Source organism: Silurus meridionalis, chromosome 25 (genome assembly GCF_014805685.1).
Source record: "Silurus meridionalis isolate SWU-2019-XX chromosome 25, ASM1480568v1, whole genome shotgun sequence".
NCBI classification, from domain to species: domain Eukaryota; kingdom Metazoa; phylum Chordata; class Actinopteri; order Siluriformes; family Siluridae; genus Silurus; species Silurus meridionalis.
In genome coordinates this window covers 10,415,940-10,441,972 of record NC_060908.1, presented here as the reverse complement: position 1 = coordinate 10,441,972, position 26,033 = coordinate 10,415,940, and the positions used below count along the sequence as shown (strand labels likewise).

The 26,033-nt window shown below is 38.1% G+C and overlaps 2 protein-coding genes across 7 annotated transcripts in view; one reads left to right on the top strand and one right to left on the bottom strand.

The window, feature by feature from the left end:
• Window positions 1-342: 342 nt before the first annotated feature.
• Window positions 343-25,942, bottom strand: ungb (uracil DNA glycosylase b). 2 transcript variants are annotated; one of them, XM_046839090.1, is made up of 7 exons: window positions 25,821-25,942; window positions 9,144-9,313; window positions 8,934-9,029; window positions 2,558-2,655; window positions 2,348-2,436; window positions 1,908-2,086; window positions 343-708 (listed from the first exon to the last, which is right to left on the bottom strand). In XM_046839090.1, exons 2-7 carry the CDS (start codon window positions 9,237-9,239, stop codon window positions 568-570), a joined length of 699 nt encoding a protein of 232 aa, XP_046695046.1. In that variant the 5' UTR covers window positions 9,240-9,313; window positions 25,821-25,942; the 3' UTR covers window positions 343-567. The 2 variants fall into 2 exon arrangements, with proteins under 2 accessions (XP_046695046.1, XP_046695045.1); XM_046839089.1 differs by lacking the exon at window positions 25,821-25,942 and adding an exon at window positions 9,426-9,971.
• Window positions 20,038-26,033, top strand: part of ssh1b (slingshot protein phosphatase 1b) — a 40,068-nt gene continuing 34,072 nt past the window's right edge. For 2 of the 5 annotated variants that reach the window (XM_046839085.1, XM_046839084.1), the window contains exon 1: window positions 20,040-20,757. In XM_046839085.1, the coding sequence (XP_046695041.1) occupies window positions 20,710-20,757 (48 nt within the window). In that variant the 5' untranslated portion in view covers window positions 20,040-20,709. Of the gene's footprint in view, window positions 20,758-26,033 lie in introns of all 5 variants that reach the window. The other 3 variants (XM_046839086.1, XM_046839083.1, XM_046839080.1) reach the window with 3 other exon arrangements.

The window sequence follows — 26,033 nt, the reverse complement described above, 5'->3', positions numbered from 1 at the left end:
AAATAAAGATCTGAAGGGCTACATTACACTATTATAGAGTTTGCATGACTATAACTGTTGAATTGATTTCACTTCGTAAACTGGGAAGAAACTATTGCTGAGAAGGCTATTCCAAGCTGACGATTTGAAATATTGAGTTGTAAACTCAATTTGCCATTTTGCAATTGCAACATTGGTCATTAGAGTGTAAATAGACACTGTAAAATTTTACATCAACACTTTTATCATTAATTGTTGAACATGTAACATTTTATTAAAAGAAAATATTTGTGATGTATGAAACGAAGATCTTGGTTTAATATTTTATAACTTGATCAATTATATAATATGTTAACACTGAAATGTTTATAAGCATGTTTATTTTTTATCACATTTCTTTTCATTAAACCCATTAGCAGAAAAATTATTAAAAGGAGATACCCACAAAAGTTAGGTAACATAACTAATATCTATTATAACCTTACTTTTATTTTGACCAGACTTGCAGTAAGAGAGATTGCAGTAAGATTATACTGATGTTTCAATAACTCATAACAACAATTCAAAATATACACAAATATACACTAGTTACAGAGCATTCCAATCGATTGGTGTCTTTCCTGATGCCATAAGTATGCTGTTGGTCTTTGAGAAGTGTCTGCATCCAAAAAAGCCCATGTGAGCAGAGTAAGGTGATGGATGGCTTGTCTCAAGGACATGATGGTGTGACTGCAAATAAGAGAAATGTTATAAGCAATGCTACATAGCAAATTTACATGCATAGCGAGCAGTGAAAAGCTCTACATCAATTTTACACATCGTTTTTTTAGAACTCAGATATAATAGAGAGCAATATGTGCAGCACATAGTTTTCCTAAAATAAATATGCATTTTAATTATGTCTGATTCTATGAGCTCCATTGGTGACAAGCCTGATATTTCAGCTCTATGATCCGTGGAAGTGCAGTTATACTTGAGAAATAACTCCTTAAGCCATAGCCAGTACTTATTAAAGTGAGAGAATGAGAGAATGTACATTAAAATGATAAATAATATGATTATTAATATCGATCATTGTATTGTGCACCTCGCAAGCTCCTCTTAAGCTGGTGTATGCCTGCAAATAGACTGATTAAGAGCCATTCAATAACATTTCTATATTCAAAGAACAACAGGAAAAGCTTTTATAGAATTTATTTTTTGTAGGCTAGTTTTTGTAAATGACAGAACTAATGTGTAAATTATATTAACATAAAATAGTTTATTTTAAAAGTAATTATTAATAAAATGTTAATGTCTAGGTTCTTGATCTTAAAGAAAAGTTAAGCAGCAGCCCATTTCCTACAAGTGAGTGGTGGTTTCCGTAATATACACTGTAGCTCATTTCCTCCCAGCGAGTGGGTGTTTGTTATTAAACCCCATATGCACCATATGTAAGTGCAGCAGGTAGGCAAAACAATAATTACAACTTACTAATATTCTGTTGTGTTTTGTTATCTCTTTGGCATCTTCTCATTTATATATACATTTATTAGATTTATTAGATGCATTTTTTAGTATTCTATTACACATTCACATGACAGCAAAAAAAAAAAAAAAAAAAAAAAAGATTATTTAAAGGGTAACCACTTGTTTATTATTAGACTAGTATACTATTAAACCCAGTCTTGGATTATTTTAAAATCCAGGAGTGTGAACTATATGCAATTACTGCAGTCACTGAATACAACGCTACTAGATGGCAACAAAATAAAAAAAATATATAATATTCATTCAATTACAGGGAACGGTAGACAATTACCTAAAAAAAGCAACTGAAAAAATATAATGTAAAATCTGGTGAGACTTTAGATAATTTGTAGACTACACATTAAAAGTCAAATGTAAAACATGGACACCATTTTAACAGTCTGGTTCTGGAAACTCACTCTATTAATGAATTTGCCTTTCCTTTGAGCATGTGATCCCCACAGCAAAAAGACCAGCCCTTTCAAATTCCTACTTAGGCTCTGAACTACAGCATCAGTGAATTTCTCCCATCCACAATCCTGGTGGGATGTCGGCTCTCTGCTTCTCACAGTCAGAACAGAGTTGAGAAGTAGAACACCTGACAGTAGGAGAAAAACAAGGGCTTTATAGGCACACTACATAAATGCATACGCTAACCACTAAGCATATTTTAATCATTGTAAACTATACTATTATTATACTTTTTTTTAAAGCATTAAAGCATGCTTACTATAATACTATAATACTTCATTCTAATTAAAGTCACTACACTATTTTCACTCATTAGATTTTAACCGAATTGCTGCATATGCATATTTAAGGGTAAAAATCATCTTTGTGGCATGTAAATGTAATTAACCTTGTTTAGCCCATCCTGTCAGGTCCCCATGGCCAGGGTGTTGGAAGTCCTTGATATCTATTGCGAGTTCGGTGAATATATTTTCCAAACTAAGCCAATGGAAACACAGAATTGGGTATTAACCACTTAGTTAAAATGACAGAAATCTGTTACAATATAACTAATTTTGTGAAAAATCATTAGTTGAAATTTTGTCTGTAAAATATATACCTTGGAGGTGGTGGTGAAGGCCTCGGGACACTAAAGCACAGACCATGAGCCTGACCTGGTCTGGGATATGGGTCTTGTCCAAGGATGACCACTTTCACCTGAATACCAATAACATGTATATAATAATAATAATAATAATAATAATAATCATACAGTGGTGTGAAAAGTGTGTGATGATTTCTTTGCATGTTTTTCACACTTTAATGTTTTGTCTAATCATACTAATTTAAATATTAATAAAAGATAAGTGAACACAACATGCAGTTTTTAAATGATTGATTATTGATATAATTGAGGGAAATCACAATCCAAAACTAATTGTCCCTGTGTGAAAATGTGTTTGCCCCCTAAACCTAATAACTGGTTGTCCACCCTTAACAGCATCAACTGCAATTAAGGTTTTGCAAACCCAAGTTTGCTTCAGCTTGAGGTCACAAACAGATGGCCAGACATTCTCCTTCAGGATTTTTTGGTAAACAGCAGAATTCATGGTTCTATTTATCACAGCCAGTCTTCCAGGTCCTGAAGCAGCAAAACAGCCCCAGACATCACACCACCACCATATTTTTTCTGTTGGTATGATTTTCTTTTTCTAAAAGCCGGTGTTACTTTACGCCAGACGTAATGGGACACACCTTCCAAAAACCTTTTGTCTCGTCAGTCCACAGAGTATTTTTCCAAAAATCTTGGGGATAATGAAGATGTTTTCTGGCAAAACTGAGACGAGCCTTTGTGTTATTTTTGCTCAGCAGCGGTTTTCATCTTAAAACTCTGCCATGCAGAACATTTTTGCCCAGTCTTTTTCTTATGGTGGAGTCATGAACACTGACCAGAGGCAAGTGAGGCCTGCAGTTCTTTGGATGTTGTTGTGGGGTCTTTTGTGACCTCTTGGATGAGTCGTTGCTGTGGTCTTAGGGTAATTTTGGTCAGCCGGCCACTCCTGGGAAGGTTCTTTTTTGCCATTTGTGAATAATGACTCTCACTGTGGTTCGCTGGAGTCCCAAAGCTTTAGAAATGGCTTTATAACCTTTTCCAGACTGATGGATCTCAATTACTTTCTTTCTTATTTGTTTCTAAATTTATTTGGATCTCAGCATAATGTCTAGCTTTTGAGGATCTTTTGGTCCACTTCACTTTGTCAGGCAGGTCCTATTTAAGAGATTTCTTGATTGCAAACAGGTGTGGCAGTAATCAGGCCTTGGTGAGGCAGGAGAAATTTAACTCGGGTGTAATAAACCACAGTTTTAACAGGGGGGGTAAACACATTTTCACACAGGGCCATGTAGTTTTGGATTGTGTTTTCCCTTAATAATAAAAACTTTCATTTAAAAATCGCATGTTTTTACTTGTGTTATCTTTTAATAATATTTAAATTAGTTTGATGATCTGAAACATTAAAGTGTGAAAAACATGCAAAAAAAAAAATAAATAAAATCAGGAAGAGGCGAACATTTTCACACCACTGCATGCATATATATATATATATATATATATATATATATATATATATATATATATATATATATATATATATATATATATATATATATATATTAGGGTTGTAACGGTACACAAAAGTAACAGTGCTGTTTGTACCTTAGTTTTTAGGTCATGGTTCAGTACAATTTTGCGACGGTATATCGATGGGAGAAAATGCAAAATGTAAAATTCTCAGCATTCTCCTACCGATATAACCCATGTCCATCCTCAGCACATATCAAACCCTTTCAATCGTGCCTCCCTCACTTTCTCCCCAAAAACATCCTACATGTGCTGTCGCTCCAATAAAGTTGTATCTTATCTTGTCCATCCTCATCACTCCCAATGAAAATCTTAGCATCTTCAGCTCTGCTACCTCCAGCTTCACCTCCTGTCTTTTAGTCAATGCCACTGACTTTCATTCCCCTTCTCTCCAGCACGTACCCTCACCTCTCCATGCTCTTTTTCACCTGCTCCCTACTCTTACCACAAATCACGATATCATCCACAAACGTCATAGTCCATGGAGACTCCTGTCTGACCTCGTCTCTCAACGTGTCCATCACCACTGCAAACAGGAAAGTGCTCAGAGCCAATCACATACTTCTCTGACACACCTGACTTCCTCATACAATACCACAACTCCTCTCTCCACCCTGTCGTATGCTTTCTCTAAATCCACAAACACACAATGCAACTCCTTGTAACACAATGTACTAAACTCCTTTTCCATTTCTCAGGCATCCTTTCACCTTCCAGAATCTTGAACAATCTGGTTAAAACTCCACTGCCATAACATCTCCAACACTTTTGCCCTTTTATGAGTTATGGTCTATACAAACACAAAACTGACTTAAACACAAAGTAATTTTTAAACACTATTTTATTAAAGTCAGACCAGCACAAACTGAATATATCACAAGGATTTCTGAAATAACAAAACAAGCTGAATAATATTTAGAATCAAAAACTAAAGTGGCTTCTGCATCATAAAAGCTGTTGTGTTGAGCTCTTAAAAATGTTTCTGTCACAGCTTAAGTATAAAAACTATCAACAATGTAGAACAGAACACCGGGTTAGCTTCTAGCTTCGTCGAGCATGGAGTTTCTGGAGATGCTGCTATCGCAGTAGATAAGACCTTCGAACCAGAAAGACACAGCTTACATTTGACTAAAAAGCTTTTGTATTTATACTCAACTAAAGTGAAATAATGAGCATATTTCCACTTTGAAAAACTTGTCTTGCTCTCGCCTCGACTCGCCATTACTGCCGCACAGACCTGAATAAACGAAGACACGCCACAGCCCACAGTCTTCTTCGTGTTTACAGTGGTTCATCCACCAATCCTACAATGTGTCGCTGCTGTAAACAGATTAGACTGTAGTCTACACTTCAGCCGAAATTCATTCATTTAAAAAAAGTAATGGGTAATGCACCATAAGGTACGGGTAACGGTACGGGTTTGTTTTGAAGAGTAACGCGTTACAGTATTAGTTACTGTCAAAAGATATATATATTATATATCTATAATATATATCTATATTATAGATATATATTATAGATAGATAGATAGATAGATATATATTATAGATAGATAGATAGATAGATATATATTATAGATAGATAGATAGATAGATAGATAGATAGATAGATAGATAGATAGATAGATAGATAGATAGATAGATAGATAGATAGATAGATAGATAGATGAATAGATAGATAGATAGATAGATAGATAGATAGATAGATAGATATATCTATTTTTTTTTGCAGAAAACACACTGATCAAAATTAGAGAACACTTTCAGATACCCACCAGTTATTGGTGTTAATCTGGTACCTGTTGCTAATTTCCTTGATTATCTGTCAACCCCTATTTAACTGGCAGCCTAACTTCCAGTTTCACTGACTCTGCAAGATGGTGGGCCGTTCTAAAGTGACTGAAAGCCTCCGGCAGCAGGTTGTCCAGATGAAGGTCAAAGGGATGACCCTATCAGCCATAGCAAGACAAGTTGCTCGTTCCAAATCTGTGATTTCAGGAATATTGAATCTTTACAACATCACACTCATTTAAGTCCGCCAAGAAGGCTGGTCGTCCACGGAAGACAAATACAAAAAGAGAGGACAGGATACTGCAGAGGATCTCAATGGGCAATCGTTTCCACACTGCAGCTGGAATTGCTCACCAGTTCAGCGCTGAACAGGGTAAGGATCTGTCTCATCATATAGTGTCTCGACGTTTAAGAGCATTTGGACTGAAAGCCCACTCTGCAGTGACCAAACCTCTCATTAGCAGAAAGAATCAAAAGGCTAGACTAAGCTTTGCTGAGGAACATGTGTGGACAGAGGAGAACTGGTCCAAAGTTCACTTCAGTGATGAAAGAAGGTTTAGGGTTAAAGTTTTTATTTGGGTCCGATGGGAAACATTATGTTCGGCAACTAACTGGAAAAAGACTGAACCCAAAGTGTGTAAAGAAGTCAGTGAAAAGTGAAAGAGGAAGTGTCATGGTTTGGGGCATGTTTTTTGCAGCAGGAGTTGGCAAAACGGGTAAAGCAGTTCCTTCCACCAAACTGTGGAGGAGACTGGAAGAAGAGTGGACCAAAAATCACACCATTTACATGCACATTTGCGGCATTTAGCAGACGCCCTCATCCAGAGCGACGTACAAAAGTGCTTTGAGTCTCTAGTAATGAATAAATCTACACTGGTACGCAAGATTACAAACTTAATATAAATATAACCCTTGAATTCTACAAGCTTGGAAGTGCTAATTTAAGTATTTCAGGAAGAGGTAGGTCTTCAGTCGTCGCTTGAAGATAGTCAGGGACTCTGCTGTACAAACATCTAAGGGAAGTTCATTCCACCACCTCAGTGCCAGAACAGAAAAGAGCCTTGAAGTGTACTTACCTCTCATTCTGAGAGAAGGAGGTACCAGTCGAGCAGTGCTGGAGGATCTCAGACCTCATGTGATGAGGTCACTGAGGTAAGATGGTGCTGGTCCATTTTTGGCCTTGTAGGCAAGCATCAGTGTTTTGAATCTGATATGTGCAGCTACTGGAAGCCAGTGAAGGGAGCGCAGCAGTGGGGTGGTGTGGGAGAACTGATTGAACACAAGTCATGCAGCTGCGTTTTGGATCATTTGCAGGGGACGAATAGCGATCAGGGGAAGACCTGCCAGCAGAGACTTGCAGTAGTCAAGCGACTGAACAAGCACCTTGGCAGCCTGTATGGACAGAAATGGTCGAATCCTTCGGATGTTATAGAGAAAAAAATCGACAAGAACGAGAAACATTAGCGACATGTGGAAGGAAGGACAGTTCATTATCCATAGTTACCCCAAGGTTACGAGCAGTGGCTGAAGGGGAAAAACACCAGAGCAGTGTAAAAGACTAGTGCTGTCCTGTGGCTGCAGATGTGCTGAAGTCATTCAGAGCAGAGGCCTGTACACTTCCTACTAATTGCTGACTGTTGTAACCTTCAGAAAATTTTGTTGTAATCTTTTTCCATGCTACAGTCATTGTTGTTCTCTAATTTTGATCGGTGTGTTTTCTGCTAAATGTTTTTTTTTAAATGCCTTAGTTATTTTGTGGAAAAGGTGTTGGAATGGAATAGACAGGACAAAAACTCCTTCAACTGTTGAGCAGTGAAGATGACATTATTTCAGAATTGTTTAATTGTTTATAAATTGTTCCCTAATTTTGATCGCCAGTGTATGTATGTATGTATGTATGTGTGTGTGTGTGTGTGTGTGTGTGTGTGTGTGTGAGTCTTTTTATGTGTGATGCAAAAAACTTTTCACACATTGATTGCTGGATCTTCTGCCATTCTCCATGGCAAATTCTCTCAAGTTCAGTCAGGTTAGATGTAGACCATCGGTGGACAGCCACATTCAGTTCTTTTCAGAGATATTCAGTAGGGTTTAATCATGGATCTGGCTGCCACCATCATGCTTCACTGGTGAGATGGTTTTCAGCGAGTGATGAGTGGTGCCTGGTTTCCTCCACACATAGCATTTAGAGTTGAGGCCAAACAGTTTAATCTTGCGAACATTAGAGAATCTTGTTCCACACAGTCTGAGAGTCCTTCAGCAGGTTTCCATGGTTTTTGCACCGAGGAGAGGGTTTCATCCAGCCACTCTGCTGTAAAAACACAGATTGGTGGAGGCCTACAGTGAGGTTGTCCTTCTGGAACTTTGTTCCATCTTCACACAGGATCTCTGTGTGAAGATCTTCTTGGTCACTTCTCTCAATAAGGACCTTCTCCTCCAGTTGTTTAGTTTGGCCGGGTGACCAGCTCTTGAAAGTGTCTTGATTCTGCCAAAATTCTTGCATTGAAAATGATGTAGGCCACTGTGCTATTGAAAAGTCTTAATGCAGCAGCAGTTTTTTGTAGTCTTCCCCAGATCTGTGTCATGCAACAATCATGTCTCTGTGCTCTGCTGGCAGTTCCTTTCACCTCATGGCTTGGTTTTTGCTCTGATGTTCATTGCCAGCTGTGAAGCCCTCTATAGAGGTGTGTGTGTATTTCCAAACCATGTTCAATCAATAAACTTTTCCACAGCTGGACCCCAATCAAGGTGTAGGACATCTTAATCAAGAGAATTAGGAGGCACTTGATCTAATTCTTGAATGTGTTTCAAAAGGTCTGAGTATTTCTTTATAAAACATTTATATATGATATTTCAGTTTCTTTTATTTAAAAAAGCATCTAGGATAATTTAAAGTATTTTGTTTTCATTTCTTTTGTAATTATGGGGTACTGATAAACTAATGAGAAAAATAGATACATTTAAAAGATTGTATTATTAGGCTGCAACATAAAATTTCAACAAGTAAAGGAGGTCTGAATACTTTTGGAAAGCACTGTATATATACACACATCCATGAATATACTTACAGCCTCGAATGCACACACATTTGTCCAAAAGAAGACCTGCTCTTTTCTAGGATAGACAGTGAAATGTTTCCTCTCCTCACTGACAAATGTCATCAGCTAAAAATCAGAAGACACTACATTTGACACTGTGTCAATGCCATAACAGTCCTAACAGTACAAATGCACATAGCTTTAAATTATGTGTTTGTTAAATGTGGTTATATACTGTACCTTAGTAAAATAAGGTTTGGTGAATTCAGTCTCAATATGCTTGTGCCAGCTTTCTCCAATGAGCATAGGATCATTGTGAGCAGCAAGCCTCCTCATAGCTTCACATCTCTTCTGCTCTATTTGCTTCAGCTGCTCAACAGTAAGCTTTTGGCCATTGCAACGTTTCTGTTCTTTGACATTAAATACACCAGAGATATCAAAGATATGAATATACAAGTAAAACTTAATATAATTTAATTTCAAATTTTTTTAAATAACCATTGCATAAATTTATTTCCCTACCTTGGGACATTAGTTCCACGAGGAGTGTTAAATATGCTGCCGAAAATCTTTTTTGCACTCTGCACGAGTCATGCAAATACATGTATTTTGCAAGTCACAGAATCGAAACTGAAACTTCAAGCTAACCAAAAATAGCAGTGAATTTAAAAACCATAGCTGCATCTACCAGCTTCTTACCCGCTTGGTCTATGTTAAAGATTGAAATACAAATTACCAGCATTAATGTGCAAAACTAGGTTTAATGTGTGAGTTCCTATGTACTAAAAAAATCTAATAAATCTGACTTTTTGCATTTCAGAGTACTAAGATTAAAGAATTATATGTTTCAGCTGTTTCCACATGGTTCTATTAAATGCTGAGGCAAAAAATTAAAAGAACACTTTGAGATCCATCACCAATACTTTCCCTGTAGGAACCATGCATTAGAATCTTGATTACAGACTGACCAACTTTTAGAAGTTGCTTATTTAAACATTAGATCATATTCACTTCCTTCAGGCACCACAAAACCTTTGAAGTGTTACAGCACTTACTTCTTCCTGTTTTTAAAAAAAAAAAAAAAAAAAAAACCTACAGTAAATGTAAAACATCTAAACAGCATGTCTTTAAGATATAAAATATTGAAATCAAGATAAATCACATTAGATATTTTTTCACCTTTTATACAACCTGGCAAGACTAATTCTTTTGTTTTTGTTATATGCTAAAAACATTTGGGTGTGAGATCAAAAGATAATCTTGACAAAAACGTGTGGGTGGTTGCATATCCCCTACTTGTACCCACTCATGACGCAGCAACCCTTGTGATGTTTTTTTAGTCTTGTACCACAGTTTCTTTCAGCTATTTGTTTTGGGGGTTACTTCATTTAGAAAGGTGATATATATGTTAAATTTGGTTAAGGTCTGGTGATTGATTTGCCGAGTCTAAAACAAGTTGCAAATTGTTCAATTAAGACACCATTTGTATCTGCATTTGGATGGTCCCTCTCCTCTTTAGTTTCAGAGGATGCAGCATCCAGGATTTCCAAGAATAAATTTAAATTTCAACTTCTCTGACCACAGAAATGTTTTGGTATATTTGAAATGAGCTTTGGTCCAGAGAAGATAGCAGCATTTCTCAATAATTTTTGCATATGGTTTTTTCATGGCATGATAGAGCATTTGTGGATAGCAGGAACAGTGTTCACAGACATCTATTTCTGAAGGTGTTTCCACAAAAATCTTTTCTTTTAATGCAGTGCCTGCTGAGGGCAAATAGATCACATCTAATACTGATTTTCACTCTGGTCCTTTATGCACAATAAAGCAATAATGCAAGATTGTTAATAAAAAACTGAAATTTTTTTCAATGAATTAAATAGATTAAATATTGACAAGCTAGAATCTCCCAGCAAATATTTTCAAATGTAAGGTTTACTTCAATGAAATTGTGCACAAACTTATTTCACAGTGCTTCACTTTGTCCACATGTTATGTTACAGCCTTATTCGAAAATGAATTAAATTAACAATTAATAAGAAGTTTGATCAGACCTGTTCAATCGGGTTGAATTCTGGGCTCTGGCTGGGCCAATCGAGGACATTCACAGAGTCGTCCCATAGCCACTCCTTTGTTATCTTTACTGTGTGCTTAGGGTCGTGGTCCTGTTGGAAGACGAACCATCGCCCCAGTCTGAGGTCCAGAGCACTCTAAAGCAGATTTATCATTGATGTCTCTGTACATTGCTGCATTCATCTTTTCCTCAATCCTGACTAGTCTCCCAGTTCCTGCTGCTAAAAAACACCCCCACAGCATGATGCTGCCACCATTATGCTTCATTATAGGAATGGTATTGGGCAGGTGATGAGAGTGTGATGCCTAGTTTCCTCCAGACATGACGCTTGGCATTCAGGCCAAAGAGCTTAATCTTTGTTTCTCATTGTCTGATAGTTCTTCAAGTGTCTTATGGCAAACTTCAGGCAGCTGGTCACTTGCATTTTACTGAAGAGTGGCTTCCGTCTGGCCACTCTACCATACAGGCATGATTAGTGGAGTGCTGCAGAGATGGTTGTTCTCCACAGAGAAATGCTGGAGCTTTTTCAGAGTGACAATCAGGTTCTTAGTCACCTCCCTGATTAAGGCTCTTCTTCCCCAATAGCTCAGTTTGGCTGGGCGGCAAGATCTAGGAAGAGTCCTGGTGGTTCCAAACTTCTTCCATTTATGTGCTTATTGGGACCTTCAATGGGACCTTCAATGCTGTAGAAATCTTTTTGTACCTTTCCCCAGATCTGTGCCTCAATACAACCCTGTTTTAGAAATCTACTGACAATTCCTTGGGCTTCATGGCTTGGTTAGTGCTTTGACATGCACTGTTAATTGTGGGACCCCATATAGACGTGTGTCTCTTTCCAAATCATGTCCAGTTAACTGAATTTCCACAAGTTGACTCCAATCAAGTTGTAGAAACATCTTCAAAATGATCAGTGGATGCACCTGAGCCTAATTCAGAGGATCATGGGAAAGGCTACTTTTGTCCCTTTTTTAATTTTTTTAATTTTTTTTTTTTTATATAAATTTACAAGGATTTCAAACAAACTTCTTTCATGTTGTCATTATGGGGTATTGTTTTTAGATGTTTGAGGAAAACTGAAGCATTGTGAATGCTTTCTGGATGCACTGTATTTTCCAATGCTGAAAGTGGTGGCCCCTAAAAACAGTAATCATTCTCATCAAAAAAAATAAATTTGCACAGTCACATAAAAATATGTCCTATTTTTGTACTTATTCCTGTAATTTCAAAGGGGACTTTAGTATAATTAGAATCAGTGTACTAAGAAGCCTGACAAGGAAAACAGCAGTTAATGGTAGAAACATTGGGTGACCTGTGAACAATAAGCTCCAAAACAACCTAAAAGTAATAGGCTCAACATGCACAAAGCAGGAGTGAAGGAATGACAACATACTGTACACTATTAGCTCATTATCCAAAAAAACTATGCTGTAAACCCCGATTACCGTAATTTCCGGACTATAAAGCGTACCCATATATAATATATACTATAAAGCGCACCCATATATAATATACAAATATTATACACTAATGTACTTTACACAGGCTTTAATGAAAGAAACACGGTGTAATATGTTGAAATAGGGTGAAATATGTCTTCAAAATGATCAGTGGATGCACCTACGCTATCCCATACAATTTATTGAATGGAAGGCAGCATTCACTTTACTCATAGACCAAAGGGCAATCACGCCAGCCGAAAAACTATACTACCTAAAAAAGTACGTTGGTGGCCCAGCACGGCAGGCTTTAGATGGCAACTTTTACCGAAATGACAATGAAGCATACCAAGACACATGGGACAAACTAAATCGTCGCTTTGGCCAGCCATTCGCCATTCAGAAAGCGTTTAGAGAGAAGCTCACCAACTGGCCGAGAATTCCATCGAAGGATGCTGAAGGACTGAGACGCTTCTCAGATTTTCTGAATGCTTGTCAAGATGCCATGCCTCATGTCAAGGGTCTCGACATATTAAACGACTGGGAAGAAAATCGGAAGCTCGTTCACAAACTACCAGACTGGGCAGCTTTACGCTGGAACCGACAAGTCACACAAAGCCTAAATGAAAATCAAGAATTCCCAAGTTTCAAAGAGTTTGCCCAGATTCACGTCAGATGAAGCCGAGATTGCTTGCAATCCCATTACGTCCTTTCATGCCCTTCATTTGTCAGATTCTATCACTGAGAAGAGAAACCTCAGATGTGAAGAAAACCAAAGCTAGTGTGTTTACCACTCAAATAGTCACTAAAAATGAAAAACACAAGTCACAACAGGGGAAAGTTAAGGTTTCATGTATCCTTTGTCAAGATAATAGACACCAACTACACGCATGCTACAAGTTCACTGAGATGGTGTTAGTTGAGCGACGCAACTATATAAAGGAGAAAAGACTCTGTTATGGATGCCTGAAACCCGGCCACAGCGTGAGAGACTGCCGTCATCGTCTTTTCTGTGACCACTGTAAAGGAAAGCATCCTACAGCCCTGCATGATGACAACTATAAAAGAGAAAGGACTACATCAGAACCAGAAACAAATCAAAGTGCTGCTGCAACGTCACTCAGTGTAGCAGGTGAAGTTAAATACATCTATGGTAATACCAGTCTGGGTTTCATCTAAAAATTATCCAACCACGCAGAAACTCGTCTATGCACTGCTCGACACTCAAAGCGATACTACATTCATTGACCAAGAAGTGAGTGATGGTCTTAATGCTGACAAGTATCCAGTGAAACTGAAGTTGACGACTATGATAAAAATGGAGTCATCTGGCAGAAATAGTGGACAAAATACAACCACTGAAGGACTGTGTAGTAGGTCTTTTGATCGGCTACAACTGCTCAAGAGCTATGGCACCAAGGAAGGTCCTTTTAGGAGATGACGAGGAACCCTATGCTGTAAGGACTGATTTAGGATGGAGTATTGTAGGGCGCTCACTACAAACCCAGGATGCGTTGAGCACACATCATCTGTGTCACAGAATTACATTTAAAGAGCTACCTCCGTTAACTCCTACCGACGTCATTCGCGTTCTAGAGTCTGACTTCAAAGATGGCAATGACAACAGCAAAATTGTGTCACAAAAAGACATCATATTTTTTAACATACTGGATATGGGAATAAGGAAAAATGTGTCTGGACATTATGAAATGCCTCTGCCCTTCAAAACCAGACCCAGCCTGCCTGACAACAAAGGCTCTGCTATGACGCCTCCTTCACCTTAAAAGGAAATTACAACGGGATGAAAGGTATAAGGAACATCATGTTGAGTTCATGGAGGAAGTCATTGGGAAGGGAGACGCTGAGCAGGTCAATGACGGTGGGAGTGAAGGGGAGAGATGGTACATTCCCCATCATGGTGTGCATCACGTGAAGAAGCCAGATAAACTTCGTGTAGTGTTTGATTGCTCAGCCAGATACAAAGAAACAAGCTTAAATCATCACCTCCTCTCTGGGCCCAACATGAACAACTTAAGTGGAGTTCTCCACTTAAATCTAGCTAAGGAGAATCGTGACATCTACCCTCACGGCTCGAGATTTTTTTATATGGGACCTTTATGTGGACGATGGGCTCGCAAGTGTCAAAAACACTGAAGATGCTATTCAGCTTGCCAAGGAAGATATGTATGGCAAGAAAAGTTGGAGACATGTTCAATACCTTGCAGAACAGTTTTGGAGTCAATGGCGAAAGGCATACCTCGCCAACATAGTTCTTAGACAGCGCTGGCATGCTCCAAAAAGGAATTTACAAGTTGGAGATATCGTAATCCTGAAAGGAGAGGATTTGCAGAGGAATGAGTGGAGATTGGGTAGAGTTTCAAAAGTCACTACTGACAAAGATGGACTTGTACGGAGAGTTAAACTCCAGCTTGGTGACCGTAAGCTTGGCAAGAAAGGGGAGCATCTTCACGAGTTGTCAGAAGTTGAGCGCCCAATCCAGAAGCTTGTTCTGTTGCTGGAGTCTAATTAAATCGGCTCCTTCCCTCTATAGTGCATAATAGTACATAGACGTTGCTAAGTTTCCAACTTTGACATAAGATGTCTTTGTCCTTATACAGGTTTCGGGAAGGCTAATTTTCAGTTGAAATCATTCGTGCTTAATGCAGTCTGTGTACATCCCATTATTCACTCATGATTGGTGGGAGTGTAACTAACTCTAAGAAAAGAGTAAATAAGGTAATCCTTTTGAGCTCCATTTTGTTTGGTCTCTTCCGCCCCATACGGTATAGTCCTTTAACTCCGCCCCCATACAGTATAGTCCTTTAACTCTGCCCCCATACGGTATAGTCCTTTAACTCCGCCCCCACTAGTTAGTGAGATGCACACATGGAAAAGGAAAGTCATGTCGCTAAAATGCTCTGAAATCGTACAAGGTTCTCAAGGAAAGTAAGGGATAATTAAGCACCTAGCTGTAACAGGAACAAGGCACTATAATTGATTCGTTTAATATGTATATGCATTAATATGTGGTTTAATCTATTTAACTGTGAAGAAGTGTTTTAATGTGTTGTTACCACTTGTCATGTGATACGTCAGTGTCACATGACACTCATTTGTGACATCATTGTGTGACATCACAAAAGGGTTTCTTATAAATGGCTATTCATGTTTATGTTTGTAAGAGCTGATTGTATTATTTGTTATTCATCTGTTCTGTAGCTCTTACGGTGTTTCACTAAGAAAAGGTTTTTCATCAAGGAAAGGTAGATTTTGTGTTTTCCAAGAAAAGGCTGACGGCTGAACACAAAATAAAAGCTTTTTGAAACATCAGTACGCTTCCCCATTGTCTGGCTGGGGGTTTGCTACATGCATTAACATGTTGACAAAACAGTGTCACAATATGTAGAAGTTGTAAAAATATTCAACATAACAGTAAGTAAAATAAAGTAAATTTTATCAATCTAGATGTTTGAGTTTAGATATTGTAAGGCGGGGAACCACCCACTGGTCCAACGACGGTTTCCAGAGGCTTGGCGAAGGATTCTCGCGCGTTCTAATCTTTCCTTTCACATTAGATAATACGATTTGGATTAATGTATTACTTCATTTTTGTTATTGACCTTTTATCTGACTCCATTTAGATAAAACAATAAATATTTGCATAGGTTGTTATTTTACTAATAGTATAATTTTGATGGATGTTTGTCTAGTTATTCTGATTAAGCTCTGGCATTACACTCGTTCATTCGGTTCACACAGTCGCACAAGATCCTAGTATGGGCCCTATAATTAACATACTGGTCAACGGTCATAAGCGAATCAGTATTGGTCGCTGCCAGAGGTTGGACTATATGCTTAAGCGGCCGCTCTCTGCGTGCTCAACTTTAAACATACTTTATTTAGTCCCCTTAGAGGTGACAATTATTACAATAATTATTTCTAACCACAGATAATGAATAGAATAATATTGAAATAATCAGAGGTTGAGGCTGACCCTATTTAGAGTGATTAGAAATGTTACTCTAAGCGGAAATACATATTGTTAGCCTCCACGCTTCTAAGTACACTTAAACTAACGCCAAGTGCTAGTCGTATCTCTAAAATCCTCAGTTGATGTGTTATTCACTATCTAACTGGGATTTAGGCCGATCCTAGCCTGATTTCCAGTCCTTACGGTAACTGCGGATGCAACGTTATTACTTGCAGTGTCAACATTTACCGAGCAACACAGAATAAAATTAAACATAACAATTTATTAACCAGGTAAGAAAATCACAATTCAAAGCCAATTTATAGTTCAATTAAAATAAAACATAAATACAAACCAATAGTATTTACATTTAAACAGGAAATATAAAACCTTTCATACCTGGTACGAGACTACACACAGTAATCGTGCGGGATATCTGTTTACAGATTCCCTGAATTGTTGGTCAGTTCTCCTTAAATACCCAGATAGAGTAAGCATTATGTAAACATTATTTAGCCATGGAAGTTTGCATTGATTGGTTCTTACAGACCTGTGGGAGGCACCTCGCCTGTATACATCTGTAGTGGGCACGCCTTGTATAGAGTTATGTTTTCTTTAACTTTATTAAAACCTTTTTTTATTATTTGTTCTATTGCTGTGGGAATGGGACCTGTGTACCAGTCGCGATAAACCTTTGTAAAGAAATGAAACATGAACATTTTCTGTCGTTATTTACATGTGATATGACCTTTCTTACACATAATCATCCGGTGTGCTGTAGAATGTTCTGTGTTGAGGATGTAACAGGAAAAGGAGGGAAGAGGGTCAGACACTTGTCTGCAGATCCACCATTTGTATGGAGATGTGGTGGTCAAGACCAAGGGTAGCTCTCCGGGAGCCTACTGTATTCCAGGAAACGTTCTGGTTCTCGAAAGGGGGGTTGCGGGGTCTTTAGTCCCCTGCCGTGAGTCCTGGAGGAAAACGTGTTAGGGCCCACATCCTGGCCCACACCCCTCTCGGGCATCCATGCTGTGTTCTCGGGGGCCGACCTTTTGGTCAGGATAAAGCAAAAGTCTTACAATATAGAGGATTTGGGTGATCTAAGTCCAGTAATACTTGTTGGAAGAAACTGAAAATGTGGATCAGCTCTTTTGGATAATCGAGATGTAACTCACACCAAAGCTCAAGAGAAAAGCATCAGCCAACCTGGTAATGTCCCTCAGAAGAATGTCACCTTCCAGCACAATAGCAATCGCAGCAAAGCCAAACTGCACAGTGGACCTCTGTTCTCCATTGACCATGCTTGCATACATGAGCTATGGCTGAATCTGCAATGTCTGCAATCAGTCTAACAAGTATGAGATACCTTCATTAACATAAGCAGATAAATAGCTTTAAAACTAAAATGAGATGTATAAAACCTACATTTCGTGTCTTAAAAACACAGTTTCTTAAAACAAGTAGACAGGGAAGGCACAAAGTACAGCTGTGTGTCTTGTTGAACGTGAAAAAATAAATAAATTAATAAAGAACAAATGACAGTGGGAAAAGTTTTAAGCCAGCAGTGTCTCTTAATGAAGTGATACATTCCAACTAACATATACTATAATTGTACTTAATGTAAACATTTAGCGGAAGAGACATCAACTGCGAAAAGTACTAGGGACTTCAGTTAAATTCTTCAAACCATATCGTCCACATTGACTTCCTGCTTCTGTGAGGCAGGATTGCTTCACAAAACCTCTGCTGCTGGGGTAAGCCTTGAAGCTGTGCATTGCTTCAGTGATACCAGAATGTTTTGTCCTTTTGTTAATTTTGTGGATTTTTTCCCCAATTTTTATTAACTGCATTTCCAGCTCCTAGGCTGTCAGCAACATTATGCAAGAATCGAGCAAATGGGAACACATCAGACCAGATCTTTTAACATTCCAGGGGCATAGGAAATTAACACTGTTTTAAGTTGCAGATGAGTTGGTATCACTGAGATCTGTGTATTTTCAGTATAACCTTCTCCAGCAGTTATAATTTCTGTCTAAGAGGTGGCAACTTCCCGTTCCTTACACACACACACACACACACACACACAATGCAATAACACAGACCACCTGTGCATACATTGCACACACCCATACACCCCTTTTACAAATGTGAATAATAACAGATAAAATTTTCCTCCTCAGAACTTTGCACATACATGCCTTCCATGTTAACATTGCACACTGTACACGTTTTACATGCACACACCTCTATTTCTTGCATTTGCACTATTGTAAATTTGTAATGTATGTACTGTATGTGTCTTTTTTTCCCCCATGTTTACTTATAAACTATGTCTAAGGCTGCTGGAGGATTAAGAATAAGAAGTCCTGATTTTTTCTCTTAGCACTGTGAACAAAATATCAAAATGGTTTAAAGAATGCTGGTGAACTAAGATGGTGTCATCATATGCAGGCATCTGCCTGCAAGACATTTTTAAATTTCGTTGCACATCCTATTTGAAGAAGTGATGTTTACCTTCAAATTGCATGGTCCATAAATGAACAAGAGGTTCAAAACATTTGATATGCTCTTGGTAATGTTCGATGTAGTAAAGCCTTGGCCGAAGCTTAAAGCCTCTGGTACTGCACTGCCATCCACATTTCACACCACAGTTACTTTCCATATTTCTTCTGGAGATATTCTGGACATGCAGTTCATGATTTACTTTAGTTCTCAGATTGAATTCACCCTCAGCAACATCACGCGAAAGATTTAAATGGTCTTGAGTTGCCAGACATACGCCACACAAAATAACTAGACAAAACCTGCCAGTACACAAGCTGCAAGAGTAACGATCAATTTAACAGATTGTGAAATGTAAACAATCATAAACAATGAACACTGCAATAAATATGATTGATCAACTCAAAATAGAAGACTTTGACACCTAGCATGACTATTTAAGATGTAACTCTTAGAATGTCAAAGAAGGCAAAGAAATTTTGGACCACTATAGTATGAAGTATAGTGGTCCAAAATTTCTTTGCCTTCTTTGACATTCTAAGAGTTACATCTTAAATAGTCATGCTAGGTGTCAAAGTCTTCTATTTTTATTAAATTATTTTTGTTGCGTGATCACACCGGCAGAAACAAAATACTTCACTTCTGCTTTTCTGCTTGTACAAGAATTATGGTCAGTATGACATACAGTACGAGTCATGCCCTTGCTCATTTTGTGCCAGTATTTTGTTTCCGCCGGTGTGATGCAACAAAAATAATTTAATAAAGAGACTTTATTTTAAAAAGCAAAAAGCTACACAGATCTACCACTAATGATGATTTGTTGTAACCCAAACCTGTTCCAGTGCCCAATTGCACAATTTGAGCTCCTTGAAGATATGGTTTACATGGTTTGGAGAGGAAGATCTTAAATGGGCTGCTATATAATTCTTATCTTAGCCCTACTGATAAATTCGAACACAGAGTGCACCCCAGACCCTACATTAGTACCTGCCATTACTAAGAGCCTTGTGGCTGATGAACACAAATCTTCATTATACGGGCAAATTGGGACTAAATGTGTAATGTGACGTTCCAAAAAAAAAAAAAAAAAAAAACTTGACTATGTATAGACTACACGCTTTACTCTTACCAAATAAAGTCAGACATCAAAAATCCTTAATATTTTGCATAACAATCAAGAATACCAGGTGTAAGGAATTTGTGAAGTAATCCTGTTAGCGTTACTCAGGAACAAGGCGAGACAAATAATAGACAAATAGTAAAAAAAAAATAAGGATTGTCACCAGGTGACCATATACGAGTTCATCACGAATATTCCAACTTTCTTCTCGGAATTTTGCGACATTTCCCATCGTTATATTATGGGTATTTGTCAAAATATTATTATTTTCTCAAATTTTTGGAAATATGACGACTTTGTTTGCGACTTGACTGTCTTTAAATAGCGGCCCTGACACGCCGCTGCGTGTTCGGCAAGCTTGTTCTTCAGCTCGACCTGACGGCACGTGGAAAACGGCGTCGGATTGGCCGCAGTGGCTGCACGCGCCCCGCTGTTGTTAGGGAGAAGCTGAAATCAGGGTGATGCGGTTGGTCCAGGTTGCGGAGCCTAAAAACCTGATGCATAAACTGCACCAACCACCGAGCTTTGTCGAGTGTGATTACCATTAGATTAAAGGCGGCGATACTTTCTCGGTTGTCTTCGATGTGTCTGCAGGACTACACTACTGTACCCAGGGTAGATGCTGACGCGACATAAAATTCTCAATGTTCTGATGCGCTCCTAAAAAGCTGCTTTCCACCCAGGACATCGTATCAGCTCCGGCCATGGCGCTGTTAACCCTGCAGCGCTCTCCGCCGCTCGCCGCACACAAGGTAAATATCCAGAGAATCTAGGAATCCAGAGGAATGGCCAATTTCGTGGATCCTTGTTTAGGGCCACTAATAAGAGCTGTTTACGTGTCTAGTGTATTTTAACACAATTTGAAATCTTGCTTACTTTTCTAACGCAGTGCTGATGCTTAATTAATATGCAGGTTGGAAAATGCATTATTTTAAAACTGAATGAATGCAGCAGTACAACATGGAAATGACAACGAAATAAAAAATATGAGTGTGCGCAATCACTCAAGTGAAATCAAATGATTCCACACCCTACGCTATTTAATGATTTATGAAATTATATAGTTTCGGCTAAAATGTATCGTGTGCACTTTTGTACGCAGTGTGGGCCGAAACACACCCGTCCGTACGGAGCAACGCGATCACAGTGAACACATGTCCTCTTAAAAGTTTGCTAAAGGACATTTACATTCATGGCATTTAGCAGACTGTCTTAATAAATTCAGTTCAGTGCAGTTTTATTTCTATAGCGCTTTTAACAATGGACATTGTTCCAAAGCAGCTTTACAGAGATAAACTTCTAAATTTGGTGCCTATAAGTTTATCCTTTACAAGTTTATCCCTAATTTTATTCCTGGCAAGGAAAAACTCCCTGAGACTGTATGAAGACGAAACCTTAAAAAGAACGTGACTCAAAGAGGAACCCACCCTTATCTGGTGTCACTTAATGACTGTTCATTAGTGTTATCATTGCTGGGGTGTGCTGTTCAGTGATAGGCACTTAAATGCAGAGATTTTCATGCAAACTGCTTTTCACAACAATTGTTTATGTTGATTACAGTTCAGCTCCATCCTCTTGAGTTGAGATAGTTCTTGAGTTCTCAGTAACGTCATGAATCCTTAGGCTGTTCATGAGAAACTATCCTTAGCTCAACCACTTCAGAGTGGTCTCCAATTGAAGAAAACTCTGTCCAGAGGTTGGTCATCGGGATCACACAGATCTGAATAAGGAAGTGGCAGGATTGCTAATCACTGGTGCCTCAGGAACGTATTTAACTTATCTGAAACAACTTACAAAAGTACAACTTGTCAATGTTTGTTCTTACAATTATATAGTGGGTCAGTACATCACCAAATTCTAAATGATTGAGCCAGGAGTACAGTTTAAAAAATACAGAATAGAGCAAAAGCCGTACTCACTGGCAGCATCCCTGCCATCCATCTGATTTTATTTTAGCTTGAACAAATTTGCTATGAATCTCTGTTAATTGCATTAAAAGAATACAGGAAAGTTAAGTTCTTAAACAAATTATATTGTTGAGCCAACTAAAAACACTAAAGCAGAATCACTGTTTAACACTTGAATATGTACCGCATTTTTGCGGCTTAAACAACGAAGCGGCTTATTTATACATAGTTCCTGGGTTTTTCCCAGTTTCACAAACTTCAAGCCAAAAAACTGAACCCCATAACATTTGACCAATGAAATTTCCTAAAGCGGAAACGGGGGAAGGAAAAAAAAAAAAAAAAAAAAAAAAAGCACCTCACCTGTGTTCTGAGCTGCATGAACGCACGACGATGCCAAAAGATAAACTCCAGAGAGAAATAGTTGTAAAAGGAAGGAGGAAGACAGCGAACAATGACTTTCTTGGTCGGCTACTGTTTAAATACAAGCCGTTGTAGCACGTTGAGTCTGGGTGAAGGGAGAGCTCGCTAACTCCAGTTGCAACAGAAATCATAAGCACAGACAGGTTTCCAAAACTCATGCTTTTTTATTTCTCTTATCAACACCGTTACGGGTTAGTCAAAGAAACTTAGAAATGAGCATCAGAAAATAGGGACATTTTCCTCGGCCTCCACACATGCAGTAATTGAAAAATGCGGCACCAGGCTATTCCCAAAATACTGCTATGCTCCTAAAGGAAGCGCAACATATTCCACCCGTTACACCGTGTAAAAAAGTTAATTAGTTTCAATGTGGACACCTGCGGCTTATAGACTGGTGCGGCTTAATTATTTTTACAATTAAAATCTGTGTCAAATTCAGGGTGTGTGAAACTGTTTAAAATATCAACAGTAAAGTGGCTGAAACTTGTTTGAAGATTGAGTGCTTAAACACTGCTAGTTTGTTGCCAGGGTGTTGCTAAGTGGTTGTTAAGCTAGCTAGCTCTGATGCTAATAGGCCATTGCTTTGACAAACATTTTGGCTTATTAGATGTTGCTAAGTGGTTGCTATGTCCCAGCTGGTTGCTATGGTGTGGCAAAGTGGATATCATGGGGGCCCAAGTGGTTGCCATATGAACCAACCTCAGATAGTTGCAAGATTGTAGCTAGTCAGTTGCTGATGGTCAACTGAAAACAGTCAGTTTGTATACAATTAATGGTTGCATAGTACAAAATGACATCAGTTACATCAGTTCTGTCACCATAAATAAAACTCTAAAATATTCACCAAATAGTTTAATGACATTGTGAACTAGACGATCTGTGTGGAGGAGTGGGCCAAAATCCCTCCTGTAGTGTGTGCAAACTTGGTGAAAAACTACAGGAAACATTTGACCTCTGTAATTGCAAACAAAGGCTACTGTACCAAATATTAACATTGACTCAGGTGTTCAAATACTTATTTGCAGCTGTATCATACAAATAGTTAAAAAAAATCATACATTGTGATTTCTGGATTTTGTTTTTAGATTATGTCTCACAGTGGACATGCACCTACGAATACAATTTCAGACCCCTCCATGATTTCTAAGTGGGAGAACTTGCAAAATAGCAGGATGTTCAAAAACTTATTTTCCTCACTGAATGTAAAAAACAAACAAACAAAAAATAGTCCTAAGTAACAGTGTACCACATCAAGGCCTTTAACATCAGGGTAATCATTTGTTAAAAAGTAGTCGGTGCCAAACAGAGTGAGTATGGTATTCTTCAGAGCTGCTACAGGCCTTCATGGGTAATAAAAGTGATTAGTTCTCTGCTCTCCTCATGTAATGGGACTTGGTAGTATGCATTTTTAGGTCAAGAGAGGAGAACATTAGTGAGCCACTGAAATCAAACAGATTATTTTTGATTAGTGATAACAGAAGACTTGTTCACAGCCTTTGTAGGTTCCCATAAATCAGTGCACAAGTTTTGTTTTATTCTTTCTCTTTGAATCTTTTTAATTATGCCATCATTCTCTAGCACTTTGTTTATCTAATACTGCCATTTGCACTGACAGGGGTAAGTCACAGAGCTTTTGTTGTACAGGATTAAATCCAGGACAGATTTTCATTTTGTGTGTGAAATTTTAAGTGCATACAAATCTATCACTATTGGCATAGAAGCAAATCTATCAGTAGGAAGATATGTCTACAGTAGTTCCTGATTTTACTACTTTAAACTCAACTGTCTATCTAGTATGTCACATTCAGTCTCAAGTAACCACACAGCTTTTTTTCCCTTCAAGTAAATCATAAGCTGCACTTTTAATGAAGTCAGGATGAATAAACTGATGTACTCTTGGAACCAGTGTTATGGAAAGATTGATGCACCAGACTACAGTCTAAAATTATGCAGGTCTGTTCAGTGTATTAAAAGGCAAGCCTCTCTTCCTCTAGGTGGGGACTACTTTCCACTTCCGATAGCTAGTACCCATCCCATACATCATAGGAAGTTTTGGTTCACCTGGGCATTCCAGCAATGCTACTGGAGATTGTAGAGAGAGCAAGGCCATCCTAACATTGTTGTTACCACACTTATGTTGAATAAATAAACAGGCAGAACCTGAGCTGTAGTTTAGCAAAAAACTCTTCCATGCACACGTTTTACATTAGTTGAACATGTGAACACCTTAGTACCATCAAGTGGACATGAATAGTATAGAAATGCAATGGAGAACTTCAATAACTGCCGCTCGACCTCCTGCTTTCATAATAATTAAACAACTCTTACTGCACTTCTAAAAAAAGATTTTTAGGCTACCAAAAAGCACCTATTTATTTATACCCAACCCATGAATATGCTTTAAGCACTAGAAATTTGGTCAAAGTTGTACAACCTTAATCCTGAAAAAAATAATGTAAAGTGTGAATAAAACAGAAGGCAATGATTTGCAAATTTCATAAAACTATTTCATTCTTAGTAGAACATAATAGAATACATCATGTTTAAACTAAAATGTAACCCTTGGTTAAAAGGTATTAAAAATAAGGAACCGACTACGCCCCCTGGGTTATTTATTCACCCAGGAAAACAGATTGAACCCAAAAGGATAATTAAACCAAACAAAGTTACAAAAATATGAAGGACCCTGCTGGTTCGGATGGGATTAAAGACAGAGACGTGACTTTACAAAAATAGTGCAAATTTATTAAACAAAAGAATGCTTACAAATTTTAATACCATTTACAGCTTACCAGTTAATTACCCACAATCAAAAGAGACTAGATTAAATCCTTTGTAACAGAAGGGACAGAGCACACCGCAAATCAGTGCATAATTCTTAAAAACAAGAATAAACCAAAAATAAACCCAAAACACAAACTCCCCTTCTGTTTAAGTCTCAAATCACAGCTCATCAGATAGTTACGTGTGGAAATAATTATGTAATTGGTACTTACACTTAAACACGTTAAAAAGAGGAAAAACAATTAACTCCCGATTAATATTTAAAAAGCGTCCAAGCGGCTCACGGAGCAAAAATACCAAGCCTGTTAATTTAATACACCTGCACAAGAGATAAATATCCAAGTCCTTACTCAAACATAGCACAGAACAGTTGCACAGAATAATCTTTTAAAACACTCAGTAATACAGCGGTTTACAACCGCGACGTCCGCTTGGTCCAAACTGTAACCCAACAAGCTAATTCGGGTTTATGAAACGGTGTGTAAAAGCGAATACGAAACAGGTACGAAACAGCAGCTAAACAGCAGGAAACAATCATTTCAAACAGTTTCCCCCTTTCCCAAAATAACCCCCAATAAAGCTGCTTACCTTACAAACGGGGTTAAACTATTACCACTATATGCTAGCTGCGTTCATGCACACCTCCCAACAAACACACATTCAGACCATGATTAGCAACTAATAAAATAAAACAAACGACTCACCAGGGGAAAGCACCAGGCGCGTAGAAGAATAAATACCTTTTCTAGCCACCCAGCCTACAGAGAGGAAAGGAATCAAAGTGTCCCACTCAACTGTGCTTTTTATAAAGCCACAAACACGCCGACATAATTACGTGGCACAGGTGTGCTCAATGTCAAAGCGCAACTCCACATCAGTGGGCGTGTCTTCAGATTTAAAATGCACCCATTATTTAT

Coding starts and splice junctions, on each gene's coding strand:
- ungb (XM_046839089.1), bottom strand. CDS start 9,507: ATGTATTTGCATGACTCGTGCAGAGTGCAAAAAAGATTTTCGGCAGCA. Junction 9,030..9,143: donor CCAAACCTTATTTTACTAAG/GTACAGTATATA, acceptor TCTGATTTTTAG/CTGATGACATTTGTCAGTGA. Junction 709..1,907: donor AAGGCAAATTCATTAATAGA/GTGAGTTTCCAG, acceptor TCTTATTTGCAG/TCACACCATCATGTCCTTGA.